This window comes from Acartia tonsa, chromosome 14 (genome assembly GCF_053477335.1).
Source record: "Acartia tonsa isolate MP-2025a chromosome 14, ASM5347733v1, whole genome shotgun sequence".
Lineage (NCBI taxonomy): Eukaryota > Metazoa > Arthropoda > Copepoda > Calanoida > Acartiidae > Acartia > Acartia tonsa.
This window is the reverse complement of record NC_137273.1, coordinates 147887-163530: the sequence shown is the minus strand read 5'-3', so window position 1 is coordinate 163530 and position 15644 is coordinate 147887. Positions and strand designations below refer to the sequence as shown.

At 31.7% G+C, this 15644-nt stretch overlaps 1 protein-coding gene across 8 annotated transcripts in view; it reads left to right on the top strand.

The window, feature by feature from the left end:
• The window catches only part of Rip11 (Rab11 interacting protein), a 93370-nt gene that overhangs the window by 17043 nt on the left and 60683 nt on the right, over nt 1-15644 (top strand). For all 8 annotated transcript variants that reach the window (XM_080146781.1, XM_080146780.1, XM_080146779.1 and 5 more), the window contains exons 2-5: nt 2829-2916; nt 5573-5629; nt 6631-6713; nt 10668-10722. In XM_080146781.1, the coding sequence (XP_080002907.1) occupies nt 2829-2916; nt 5573-5629; nt 6631-6713; nt 10668-10722 (283 nt within the window). The remainder of the gene's footprint in view (nt 1-2828; nt 2917-5572; nt 5630-6630; nt 6714-10667; nt 10723-15644) is intronic.

Genomic DNA, 15644 nt, shown 5'->3' with positions numbered 1-15644 from the left:
TATGCCTCTAGCCTCAGTAAGGTTTAGAATGTTATAGAATTAGATATTTGCAGAGCAGAAATCTTTTGGGATAAGACAATGGACGATAATTTTATGTATCCCCTCCCCCTATTGTAATAAACTATATAACCCCTTTGTGCAGATTACAATTATTGATGAAATATGAAAAGTTTGTTTAACCCAATCAAGAATAGTCCTCAAAATATTTATAAAAAAAACTTTGGGGACAACTATAATTAAGTATAATTTCCCGGACCACCCTAGTTTTCTACTATCTCTATTAGAATTTTCAAATGCTGCTAAAACGCTTAAATTGGGTTAAAAATATGTTTTTTCCTCTCTGCTGAAAAAAGAGTATTTGTGCATTTAAAACAGTAAAAAAACTGTTCAGCTAAAAACATCGAATTTTGCAGCCAAATAAACTTGTCCTAATTTTACCATAGTTTTGTTTAAACCAATTTATGGGATACATAACAAAAAATCCTCTCATATTTTAAAACAAAAATTGATAATAAGTGGGGAGTTTTTTGTTTGTTTGTATTTTATTTTTATGATCGATTTAGGTTAGGTTATATTGGGTAGCCTCCCAGGGTCAGGTCGAAATAAGAAGGCTGGGGGGTTTGTGCTTGCTAAGCACTTTGAGGGAAAGCACTCTGATTTTAAAGGTTTTTATTGGTAGCTATAACAAAAACCAACGATTTTAAACACTACTATTAAACATTATTATTATTATTATTTAGATATAACTTTAGATTCGACCTTTCATTAAAAAAAAAGACATCTTACTAGTAATTTGTTTTCTCGAATCCGGTGGATAGGAACCGGTTCTAATCCATACGAAAAAACTATGTCTAGCATACGAATATAAGATATAAATCGGCACCTTGGGGCTAAAAAACTGTTTTTAATCTTATAATTATACATTTCTATATCCGCGGAAAGCTGTTTATAATACGATGCGAGAAATAACCATTAATGTATTTTCGTTTTCCATTAATTGTCTTCAATAAATTGCGACATAATTGTTTAATTTTCGTTCAAGCAACAATTTAAGGTGCTTTTTAAGTACCTATATTGAATTTTGATTGGTTGGTTGCAAGCTGATAGTATCTGAGAACCGGTTCTAATCCAGTGGATATTAATCGGTTTTAAAGCCAAACTGGGAAAAAAAGATATACAACTCAAATTGATTAAAATTTGTGAATACAAGTCTCCGTTTTCATATATACTTAAAGTGAGAGATGGGCGTATAAAAATATGAAAAAAAAACAATATTTTAATATTAGTAGAAAGTTGTTCGAAATACTATGGTATACATGATTTTTTTAGCATGGTTGGGTTCTAATCCAGCGGATATAAATCGGTTTCGAAGCGAAACTGAAAAAAAGATCATCAACTCAAATTGATTAAAATTTTTGAATACAAGTCCCCGTTTTCATATATACTTAAAGTGAGAGATGGGCGTATAAAAATATGAAAAAAACAACATTTTTTCCGCTATTCACCTAAATCCAGGAAATGGCAAAGTTAGCAAAATCCATTTTTTTATCCGATGGACCTCCCCCCCCCCCCTACCCTTTCCAATTCAGTATGTTTTATATCGTTGGTAGAGTGGGATTTTTTTAATTTTAAGTTATTTTAAGGTGGGAGAGGGACTTTATATGTACCCCTCCTGGAAAATAGCTTAAAACCATGGTATAACCAAAAGAATTATGTAATACATTTAAAAATACATCCGGACATTCAGACAAACGGACGTACAGACAGACAAACATCTGGATATTGATAGAAAGGCACAACTAAATTTAAATACATTTTTAGAATGGGAGGGAGGGATGTATGAAGAGTGGTAAACTTGTAAAATAAAGGATTCTAACAAAAATATGCTTTTAAAGTAGTGTTCCAAAAATTTCGCATATTTAAAATTAGCTAAATGATAATTGTATTGTATATATTAGTAGATTCTTTTCTCAGAAGTTTAAGGTTTCGATAATTCCTGAACCGATTAAGTTCTCCATTTTATGGAAGCTTCACGTAAAACCCAGAGTGGTTTTATGCAATTTTGTTTTAAGATTTCAGTCTTGGGATGGTTTTATGTTATTTTTTAATCTTCAAATACAGAGCACATTTATGCTAAGGGCGCAGTCACTAGCTGTCTATAAGATTTCTATTTTTTTTTATAGCGAAGCAAAATTTCTCAAAAATCAGCCATGTGACGTCATAAAAATTTTGGACTGAGAGGAGAAGAAAACCCTTTAAAAACTTTGTGCCGCCACATATTTTTTAAATTTTTTGGATTTTTAGGCGTTTCTGTGTTTAAATGTTTTGCTGTAATAAGTAATAACCACGATAAAATCCTATAAAACTGAAATATGTTTTTTTCTTCTTCAAAAGTATTAAAGTTCCTTATTGTATCTTTTTGTTTATATTTAAATAGCCTGGTTACAACAAAATATAACCTAACCTTATATCCTAAACACCAAATTATAAGAAATTTGTCTGTTAGTCTCATTGCATATCCATATGTACAGTGTACGTACAGGGATCTTAAAGGATAAGACAACGGACCACACTATCAGTTATTGTTTTAAAATAAAAACGTAAAAAAATTGGGAAGGGGGGGTAATTTTAAAAGCGATTTTTCTTGGGATGGTTATAACCTTCCCAGGACTTATGAGGAGCAACAGTATAAAGGAGATCTATATTGTTTTAGCGGTTGCCGTGACACTTAGACGGATAGATATCCTGTTACTTTTTTAAAAAAAAAAGATAATGAATTTTACTACTGCGCTAATAATTTTGTACTGACTATTAATTTTTGTTTTCAGTGAAGCGAGCCCGTGGTCTCAAGGTGAAGGGGAAGGATGGTACCAACGATGCTTTTGTCACAATTGGTCTTGGCAAAGAAAAATTCAGGAATTTATTCTCATTTTTATCTCTATGAGTATGAGATCAGAGAAGTGCAGAAGGGAGGGTTTAGGGGGAGTATCCCCCCATGACAAAATTAAAAGAATGTGGATACAGCCTGTAGGTGTCACCTCTTTACACCCAACTCAAGGGACTACACCCCTACCGACAAAAAAATATGACCATGAAAGTTGGGGTTCCTTTTTTCTCTTTTTCTAAAATGTTTATATGTTAAAGGATTAGTGAAGGAAGGGAATAAAAAATAAGGGAAGTGCAGTGATGGAAAGGCAAATTATTTGCATAGAAACCCGAGCATTACTGACAGACTGACAGAATGTCATAAATACTACAATCACAGAGAAGCTTCGATACAAATGAAAAAAGGCTAAAAACATTCTAAATAATATTTCTTGCTGTTCCCAGAAACAGCAGTAATAGTCCGGGAAGGAGGGGACATTTGGGCTGTTTATTACACTAGTCCCCAAAGTTTTAAAATAACGTTTTCTTATTCGTTGTAATAACAACATTAGGGACTTGATTAAGATAAATGTTCAACTGTTTCAACCACTTATTGTAATTTTGAGTATCATTATAGGGAATGTACATTAATTTGTCGCTCATTGTCTTATCCCTTTAGATCCCTGAGTAATAGTATATATTCATGTATTTTTGACAGATTAAAAAAAATATGTTTTTATGTATTTTGTTTATAATTATGGACAATTATAAATTATGAAATGCAGGACGGTGGGAAAATTCAGGGATAGGGGGATAAGACAATAGTAGATAAATTGATATACATCTCCAATGATGACACATGAATATAACCCCTTATGGAGATTAAAATTAGCGGTTGAAAAGTTTAGACACTCAACTTAATAAACCAACCAAAAAATTTATCATAGTTGTTAAGCCAACGAATAAGATTACTTTGGGGACTAGTGTAATAAACAGCCAAATGTCCCCGCCCTCTCTGGAAAACTAAGTGATACATACATGAATAGGATAATGGACAATAGATTAATCCTACCCCCCCCCCCCCTTATCATTAACATGTAAATAACTCAAATTTGGTGTTTTCACTCCATTCAAACTCTGATAGATCCCCCTCCTTATTTTTTAGTTATATTGAGCTAGAATAAGGGTAGGTAGTTTTTTCTCTTTAGGAGGGGGTCTAACTTTACACCTGTTGGGCCGTTACCCTACGGGGTTATCCATTAACCAATAAAACTAACCTAACTTCATCTTAATCATATAATTAAAACCAGTTTTGATAGCCCTGAGGGACCGAATGCCCGGGCTAAACTAAAACTGTTAATAATCTTATGATTTTTATTTTATTTTTTTGTGAAACATTTTCTGGAAATCGATGGTATACATAATTTTTAAGTGTAGCTGAGAACCGATTCTAATCCACTGGATATTAATAGGTTTCGACGCCTTACTGGAATATATATTCCACATCCCTGAATATAAGAATAATATGTACATGAGAATATTTATATAAATTTTCATTTTGTACAAAATAAGATGCATTTTAAAAATACAAAATAGCAGGGACCTGAAGGAATAAGACAATAGCCGATAAATTTATGTAAATTCCCAATGATGATACATAATATGTAGATTACATTAAGTGGTTGAAACGTACAGACACTCAACTTAATGAACCAAACAATCAAAATTCAATGAAAAACCCCAAAGTTATTATAGAAATTTGGGGACTAGTTTAATTATCAGTCCGATGTCCCCTCCCTCCCTGCAAATTAGTACCAACGCACAGAGGGGCAATTGAATAAAATACAGAATTTAATTATTTATATACTTATATAATAACTAGCGGCTTCGCCCCTAGCCTCTAGGGGCTTTGCCCCAAGAGGTGAAATTCGTAAAAGGACCAAGGAAATCTTGTGCAAAAAAAAGGACCCAGGAAATCTTCTGCAAAAAAAAAATGGGGGGGGGGATTTTTTTTGGGGGGGGTTGGGGGTGTCCCACCCCCCAAGAAAATAGCCTAAAACCACCACAGGACCAGTTATATATTCTGAAGAGTGGAATCCAATCGGTTCAGTGGTTACCGAGATCTTAAGCTTCAGACGGACGGACAGATGGACGGACAGACGGACAGACATCATTCTACTTTGTATTATAGATATCGAAATAAAAGCGTAGAGTAGGTTAATTTATGTCGGGTATTGGATAGAACTGCAGGCTTAGAACACCACCACCGTATTAGGCATAGGAAAAAACTTACCTCCCTTTATTTTCAATTTAATAAAAAATAATGTGGGGGGAGAGGGTTTCATTGCTAAGCAGGTAGTTTGAGGGAAAGCCACGACACAATAAAAACTGTCCCGAATTTGTATTCAGTGACGTCATATTTTTCTTTCCCGAAAAAGGGAAGGGGGGAAGAAAATCTCTTCAAAAGAGATGGGGAAAAACCCCCCTTTTCTCCCATCTCTTTTTTCTTCCCCCCTTCCCTTTTTTTTCTTTCCCCCTTCCCTTTTTCGGGAAAGAAAAATATGACGTAACTGGAGTCGTGTTCCTCAAAATTAATACAAATTCGGGACAGTTTTTATTGTGTCTGTCGAAAGCCACCAGTACTGGATCACACTTAAAAAATTATTAATTTTTATTAATAAAATAATATGAGAATAATTTGTATCAGAACATCAACAAAAGAAAAGGCTCTTGACCCAATAGAATGGATGGAACAATGTGAATTGTAAGTATCTGCCTATCTATCTATCTGTCTGTCTGTCCATCTATCTATCTATCTATCTATCTATCCATCTCTCTATCTCTCTATCTTTCTATCTATTTATCTATCTATCTATTTATCTATCTCTCTCTCTATCTATATACCTATATATCTATCTATCTATCTATCTATCTATCTATCTATATATATATATATATATATCTATCTATCTATCTATTTATCTATCTATCTATATATCTATCTATCTATCTATCTTTCCTAGACAAATCCCAAGCCAAGGTATCTATCTATCTATTTATCTATCTATCTATCTGTCTATCTATCTATCTATTTATCTATCTATCTATATATCTATCTATCTATCTATCTATCTATCTATATATCTATCTATCTATCTATCTATCTATCTATCTATCTATCTATCTATCTATCTATCTATCTATCTATCTACCTATCTATCTATCTATCTATCTATTTATCTACCTATCTATCTATCTATCTATCTATCTATCTATCTATCTATCTATCTATCTATCTATCTATCTATCTATCTATCTATCTATCTATCTATCTATCTATCTATCTATCTATCTATCTATCTATCTATCTATCTATCTATCTATCTATCTACCTATCTATCTATCTATCTACTTATCTATTTATCTATCTATCTATCTATCTATCTATCTATCTATCTATCTATCTATCTATCTATCTATCTATCTATCTATCTATCTATCTATCTATCTATCTATCTATCTATCTATCTATCTATCTATCTATCTATCTATCTATCTATCTATCTATCTATCTATCTATCTATCTATCTATCTATCTATCTATCTATCTATCTATCTATCTATCTATCTATCTATCTATCTATCTATCTATCTATCTATCTATCTATCTATCTATCTATCTATCTATCTATATATCTACCTATCTATCTATCTAACTATCTATCTATCTAACTATCTATCTATCTATCTATCTATCTATCCTAGACAAATCCCCACCCAAGGGAACCAGGCGGAGGTCCAGCTGACAGTGCTACACAGAAACCTAATTGGGGTCGACGAATTTTTAGGTGAGCGTCCCTTTTGTCGACAAAGCCGAAAGTGACTCGAAAATAAGCCGTATGACGTCATAAAAATGAGGGAGATGAGAGGAGAAGTGGGGAAGAAAACTCCTAAAAAAGAGATTTTTTGACGTCATATGACTGATTTTGAGTCACTTTGGGCTTTGTCATTTTGTCCCTTTTAATAGCGTATCTACTCTATGATTTGATTAACATTTACGTCCTTAGAAGCCTCTATGTGTAGTTTAGGGAAAGAGGGGAGGGGAGGGCTAGTGGTTCCTCGACTTGATTTACTGTTTTATAAGAAAAGGTATTTTTAGTAGGGGGGGAGGGGTTAATTTTTTTTCAGGTTATTTCTATTTGGAATGGTGACGGTACCATCTTCAAAAATATTTATAAGCCTTCCATGGATCTATGAACAGCTTTATTGTAAAGGAGAACCTTATCGGTTCAGCGGTTACTGAGATTCTTTGCTAAACACAGATAGAAAGACATTCTGTTACTTTTCTATAAGGATTAGCTAAAATTAAAGTTTTTACGACGTTCAGACCAACAATAAAATATTCAAAGTATATAACAGCCGCGCTTCTTAAGACCTCTGATGCACATTTTATTAACAGAAAAAGACAGGACTGAAGGGATTGGACAATGAATGATTAATTATTTCTTCCCCCTCCGATATCGTCTTTGTTAAAATCTTCCTTTGGCTCTAATATACATTGGGTTGGTAATAATTGACATATTATTACTTGGATGTTGCACCAGATTTTCATGTACTCTGATAAGTTATAATTGATGCTTGCAGCTGGCTAAAATAAACGATACCCCTCATCCACCTACTTTATCCAATCCTACTGGATTAAGAAACTGACCAATAAATGAAGTCCAAATTAGCAAACTTAATATCCACGTATATCCTGTATCCATTTAAATTATAATTAATTTTATCTTCAATGACCTCTACCCCCTCCCTGCATAAGAAAAGAAAAACAAAAATATTATTTTCATATTATTTTCTTATGAAGAGTACTTTGATTTTGACTTTTGCTGAGTAGTTTTATATTTCTTTTGTTACATTGACTTTTATTATTTTCTTTTTATTTTAAGTATAAAAAATATGGGTTGGTTTTTTTCTAGGGGCTATTTCTCTTGGGAGGGTGGTGGTACCATCTGCCAAATAGTTATAAACCAAATTGTAAAGGAGAACCATATCTGTTCAGCTATTAGCGAGATCCTTAGCTTTAAAACTTTATTGTCTTTCTATTAAATTTTGATTAATTTGTAAAAAAATTTCTACTATTAGTTTAATTTACAGAAGGAGTATTTATATTTAATAAATTTGGGGTCATAGATTAATTAATCGTCCATTGTCTATCCCTTAAGATCCCTTTGTCTTCCCATTGTCCCCTCCCTCCCTCCCAGATATTATCATAATCTTTTCAGGGATCTAAAGGGATAAGACAATGACCGATAAATTGATGTACATCTGTAATGAAGATACACTAAATTGCCCCTTCTGTAGATTACAATTAGTGTTTGAAACGTTTGGAAACTCAACTTTTTTAACCAACTAATCAAAATTTTGTAAAAGTCCCCAAAGTTGTTAATCAAACAAATAAGAAACTGTTATAAAAAAAATTGGGACTAGTGTAATAAACAGCCCAATGTCCCCTCCCTCCCTGAATCTTTTGACATTGTGTATTTCTTTCTTAATAAAATTCCAAGAAGAGTTCTAGATTTCGCAGAAATCTTAATTCATTTGAATTAATTATTCACTAAAGTATTCTTTCTTTTTATCTCTTACTCTCTTTGTCTCTCTCTTTTTCTCTCTCTCTTTGTGTGTCTCGCTCTCTTTTTTCCTTTTCCCCTTATCTCCTTCCCTCTCTTTCTCCTTTTCTATCTTTATCTTTCTCTCTGTCTCTCTCTCTGTTAATATCTCTTTCTCCTTTTCTTTCTTTATTTTTTCACTTTTTTTTCTTTCTTTCTCTCTCTCTTTTTCTTTCTTTTTATATATCTCTCCCTATCTCTTACCCCCTCTCTGTATCTCTCTGTCTCTTTTTCTTTCTCCTTAAAAGCTTACAGCTACTTTGAAAACTTATTTTGTTTTATCGTAATTGATTATAAAGTGTGTTACCTTTTTTTATGTTTTATTATTATTTGGCCACAACTTGGTAAAAAATGCTCACAAATCAGACCTTTTTCGACCAAAGATACTCAAATGGTTCCTTTACAAGCCCAATCAATCAGATTTAAGATATCTTTATATTTCAAGAAACATTTATGAAAATACTAAAAAACGGCAAATTTGGGTGTTACTTTTTATATGCACAGATACCATAAAATCAACAGAAAAAATACTTATTTTTACATTTCTGTCATTTTTAAAGTTTGATTCTGTTAAATTGGCTATTCTTGAAGGGATTCATGCATTGATTATACTGAAACATAATATTGGACAGAAATTAATGTTTTTCAAAGAGAGAAAATTTTGAAAATAAGAAATTCGACCTCTATCACTTCAGAGGACAGCTGCCAACCTCCAGTTTACAGGATGTAGTTAAATACTTGTTAGCAATAATAATTAGCCCAAAAAGTAAAACAAAATTTTTTTAATATGGTAAAAAAATTAAAATCTAAATCTTAATTTTGGGGATGATGATCTTAAAGACGCTCTTGCTGTTGTTGATGATGACCCAGATGGTATCCAAATACATGAGCATTATGACAACTTATCTATTAAACCATGGTCCGATTTTTGTATTTGTAGCATTCTCCAATCAAGAGAAATCCCAAAACATACAATAATGGTTTTTAAATTCTCCAATTCATAAGGTAAATATAGTAGTTTTTAAAAGATGGTTATATTTCTTGTTACAACTTTTAGTTGGAGGCTGCTACAAATACAAAAATTGGACCATAGTTCAATAGATGAGTTGTCATAACGCTCATGTACTTGGATACCATCTGGGTCATCATCACCACCAGTAAGAGCATCTTTAAGATCATCATCCCCAAAATTAAGATTTGGATTATCATTTTTTTACCATATTAAAAAACTTTTTGTTTTTCTTTTTGGGCTAATTATTATTGCTAGCAAGTATTTAACTACATCCTGTCAACTGGAGGTTGGCAGCTGTCCTCTGAAGTGATAGAGGTTGAATTTCTTATTTTCAAAATTTTCTTTCTTTGAAAAACATTAATTTCTGCCCAATATTATGTTTCAGTATATTTCAATGCATAAATTCCTTCAAGAATAGCCAATTTAACAGAATCAAACTTTAAAAATGACAAAAAAGTAAAAATAAGTATTTTTTCTGTTGATTTTATGGTATCTGTGCATATAAAAGGTAACACCCAAATTTGCTGTTTTTTAGTAATTGTATAAATTTTCTTGAAATATAAAAATATCTTAAATTCAATTGCATGGGCTTGTAAAGGAACCATATGAATATCTTTGGTTGAAAAAGGTCTGATTTGTGAGCATTTTTTACCAAGTTGTGGCCAAATAATAATAAAACATAAAAAAAGGTAACACACTTTATAACTTCAATTTATAGTCCATTGTCTTATCCTATCCCTTAAGATCCCTGGCGATCATCTATTCTATAATTAACTTAGTATGTCAGTAAGTTAGTCAGTAACCTTTCTTGGTTGCAAGTCAAGGTATACGGCTATTCAATGAGCTTTCAGTATAATTTAACAATTGTCTTGGTCCATCAGAATTTTAGTCATGCTATACAAATATAAACATTAAAAAAAAATATTAGCTTAATTTATTTCAATACAATTACAAATAACATGAAATAAACTATAAATTTGTTATTTTAATAACTGGGTAAAGGATATAATGGATTGATGGGGAATATCGTTAATTTAGCCAGCTGCTAGCATCTCTTTATCAGAGTACATGCAAATTTGGTACAAAATAATATATCGATTTGTAATAATTTTTTATTTATTTAGGTCAAGTGACTTTACCGCTTAGAGATTTTGATGTTTATGAACGCCCAAAAACCAGGTAAGATGCCTTTTTTTTAGTAGCGGAGCTACTCTACAATTAGAAATGAACGTCCGTCCGTAAGAAAAATCAGAGAGGAGAAAACGTAAATTCCTCGGCTGCTATTCAAGATATATAATTTGCTCGGTCCGTCAGTCGGTCTTGAATCTTTAATTAAACCTAAAGAAGGGAAAATTTTGTTTATCATTGAAAATTCATCGTTTATTGTCTTATCCCTTAAGATTCCTGCATATTAAAATTTTTTAGATGTTACCTAGATTATTTAATTATCATTTAAATCATAACTGCGCTAATTATGTACATAACTGATCTTAAGCCAGGGTGGAAGGGGATGAGGAACTGCTATAGTTATTAACATAGTCTATTGATGAAAAATAATATTTCCAGTATTGCCTCGAAACCGATTAATCTCGATACTACAGACAATTTTCCACAAATAATAAAATTAATATCAGGTTTAACCTGTTAGCTTGGGATTTTGGTCCCTCGGATCTAACAAAATTTTACAATTTTAATATCCGTGGAAAACTGCCAAAAACGATGCGATGATTATTTTACTTATGAACTCTTTACGAGATAAAAATACATTTTCCCCTATTGACCTATCCCTTTAGCACTGAGGATTATGAAAAATTTGTTTTGCAATTGTTTTCTTGAAAAAAATTTATGATAATTACAATTTGAAGAAGGTCAGCTAGATGGACAATTTCCTTTTAGATGTTTCCGTAGGGCAAGTAACCCCCCTCAGGGCCGTCTAAGGGGTGGTAAAGGTGTGATGACCCCCCCCCTCAAATGAATTTGGCCGAATGTCGTAGGCACCCTAAAATTTATCATTTTTTATTTTTACTCCCCCCCCCCAAATAAAAAAAGCATGGACGTCCTTGACCCCTAATTCCATTTTTACCCATATGTCCCTGTCTGTAAAGGCTCTTAAGGGATAAGACAATGGATGATAAATGTATGTAAATCCCCAATGGTGATTAACAAAATAGATGATTATAGATTATTATATTATATAGATAATTACAATTTGAAGAAGGTCAGATAGAAAATTTCCTTTAACAAGTGGTCATTGGCCTAGTCCCCCCCCCCCCCTCCCCCACTTTTATAGATTTTGATTGGCCCTGTATGTAAAGGATTTTAAGGAATAAGACAATGGCAGATAAATTGATGTACATTCCCAATGGTGATTTACAAAATTATCCCTTCTATAGATTATTATATTATATAAATTACAATTTGAAGAAGGTCAGATAGACAATTTCTATTTAGAAGTTTGCAAGGGGCTAGTAACCCCCCCCCCCCCACACCTTTTGAATGATTTTAGAGGATGAGACATCGATTTACATCCCCAATTATGATTAACCCCTTCTGTAGAAAAATAAATATAAATATAAAATCTCTGGGGGGTGGAGAAACCCTGCATGGACTAAACTATATGGAGAGGACACCTCCCTAAAGAAGAGAGTTTACATCTAATATTCAGACTTTTAGAATACAAATCCTTGTTAAAAGCGAAGCTTTTCTATAATTAGGAAAGGCCCGTCTATCCGTAACGGATAATTCTTTCCGTTAATTTATACATGTTAGAACTGTCCTATCAATTTCAAACTTAGCAAGATGATTTTTATAACAATTAGGTATGATTTAAATAGCGTAGCAACTCTATAATCGTTACCAGAAAGTATGTACAATTATGTTTAGACTAACAAATTGATTTTCTACTTATTAATTCTGACACTTTACAAGAGTTAATGTTCGTTTGTCCTACCGTTTCAGAGCTTCGCTAATGTAGATGTTGTCATTCCTTGTTAATTATTAAAGTAGTGTAGATTTATTATTTTTCCCATATAAATCATAAAACTTTGTATTGTTCAAAATTTTAAAAAGTTGCAATAACAAACAATCTTAATGAGCATATATTAAAAAACAAGAATGACAACATACATGAAAGCGAAACTCTGAAACGGTAGGACAAACGAACGTTAACACTTGTAGAGTGTCAGATTTGAATAATTAGAATATAAAAGTCGAAACAAAATTTAAGTAGATTTGTTGAAAAACTCCTTAAATACAGGATAATGTTTTAAGGACACACTTTCATTTTTAGGACTTGATTATAAAGATGCTTCGGTTATAACAAACAATCTTAATGAGCATATATTATAAACAAGAGTGATAACATCTATAAAAGCGAAACTCTGAAGCGAAACATGAACACTTGAAGAGTGTCAGAACTGAATAATTAGAATATGAATGTATAAAAGTCGAGACAAAATTTAAGTAGATTTGTTGAAAAACTCCTTAAATAAAGGATAATGTTTAAGGACATATTTACAATTTTAGGACTTGATTATAGAAATGCTTCGCTTATAACAAATAATCTTAATGAGCATATATTATAAACAAGGATGATATCATCCATAAAAGCGAAACTCTGAAACAAAACATGAACACTTGTGGAGTGTCAGAACTGAATAATTAGAATATGAATGTATAAAAGTCGAGACAAAATTTAAGTAGATTTGTTGAAAACTCCTTAAATACAGAATAATGTTCAAGGACATACTTACATTTTTAGGACTTGATTATAAAGATGCTTCGGTTATAACAAATAATCTTAATGAGCATATATTATAAACAAGGAAGATAACATCCATAAAAGAGAGGCTTGGCTTTTAACATTTTGCCTTGTTGTCATAGGAATTATCATTCCTTAAATATTAATAAGATAAATTTATCAGTTTTATTTATGTAATGATTATTTGTTGCGTCTGTGCTTTGAAAATTTACCTAATTGGTAAATGAATCCTCATTAAGTTAAGCTCAGGAAGGTAGGGGGAACATTGGAATGTAAATTACACTGGTACCCAAAGTTTTATAACAATGTCAAGTTGCAATAACAAACAATCTAAATAAGGATATATTAAAACAAGGATGATAACATCAATAAAAGAGAAGCCCTGAAACTGTAGGACAAACGAACATTAACACTTATAGAGTGTCAGAACTGAATAATTAGAATATTAATGTATAAAAGTCGAAACAAAATTTAAGTAGATTTGTTGAAAAACTCCTTAAATACAGGAATGCTAAAGGACATACTTACATTTTTAGGACTTGATTATAAAAATGCTTCGCTTAATGAGCATATATTATAAACAAGGATGATAACATCTATAAAAGAGTGGCTTGGCTTTTAACATTTTGCCTTGTTGGCAAAGGAATTGTCAATCCTTAAATAATAAATCGATAAATTTATCAGTTTTATTTATGTAATGATTATAAGTTGCGTCTGTGCTTTGAAAATTGTACCTATTTGGTAAATGAATCGTCATTAAGTTAAGCTCAAGGAGGGAGGGAGAACATTGGAAAGTAAATTACACTGGTACCCAAAGTTTTATAACAATGTTAAGTTGCAATAATAAACAATCTTACTGATCAAATATTAAAACAAGAGTAATAACATCCATAAAATGCGCATATTAACAATTTAATTGTAAGAAAAATTGTTTATAAAGATGATTTGACATTTTGCCTTGTTGTCATAGGAATTATCAATTTATAAATAGTATTTCGATAAATTTATCATGTCTAAAATGATAGTACATACTTTCTGTTAATGATTAAAACATGACTTGTACCATCTTAATTATACCATATTGGTACATAAATCATCAATGATTTAAGCTCTTGGAAGGAGGGCTTACATTGTAATGTAAATTACACTGGTTACCAAAGTTTATATCAACGTTTTTAATCGGTTTGTTCCAAACCAATAATTTTCATCTATAATATTATTGAAGATGTACATTGATTTATCGACCATTGTCTTATCCCTTTAGATCCATGATGGTAGATCTGATTAATGTAATTGATTTGACAATAGCAAACTTAATAAAATATAATTATCCTCCCAATAGAAAAAGGGTAATTTTGTGTATTATCAATGGGGATGTACATCAATTTATCGGCCATTGTCTTATCCCTTTAGATCCTTGATGGTAGATCTGATTAACGTAATTGATTTGACAATAGCAAACTTAATAAAATATAATTAGCCTCCCTATAGGAAAAGGAGTTTCCCACCATAATGCCAAATTACAGAAAATAGCCAATAAATAAAGATTATGTAGAGATTTTTAAGGACATAAAATATATTGAGCTGTTTATGACAACAGTCCCCAAAGTATTATAATTACGTTTTCTTATCCGTTAGCTTTAGACTTTGTGAACTTCAGTGAATTTTGATTGGTTGGTTCATTAAGTTTGATTGTCCAAACGATTCAACCACTAATTTTAATCTACAGCAGGGTTAATATTGTGTTTTATCATTGGGGATGTCCATCAATTTATCGGCCATTGTCTTATCCCTTTAGATTCCTGAGGGAAAGAGAGTACAGTAAACTGTAAATTTTACTGGTACACAAAGTTTTATAAACCGATTCTCGTGTTCGTTATTATAATACTTTGAGTACTTTTATTAATGATTGGTTGGTTCAAACAATCCACAAAATACTTTAATACATTAGGTCAACGAATTAGTGAACTTATTTTAAAAACTTTGGGTACAAGTATGATTTAAAGTCCAATGTCCACTCCCTCCCTTAAAAAAGTAAACTCTGCCAAATGTTAAAATTGATGGTTATGAAAGAACATCTTTACTTCACTTGTAGTTTAATGGATATGGTATATATGGATATATTGACAGGGTAACGGTTGCTAATATTGACCTCATTTAATGGTCAGTTCGTTCCTCTTGTAGAAGGGAAGAAGAAGGGGTTAAAGGGGTGAATGGAGGGGGGGGGGGTATCGTTATTTTAGGAGTTAGCAGTATAATTTTTTTAGAGTACATGAAAATCTGGTGCAACATCCAATTAATTATATATCCATTTGTAGTTTATTGTTTTAGATAATTCTAT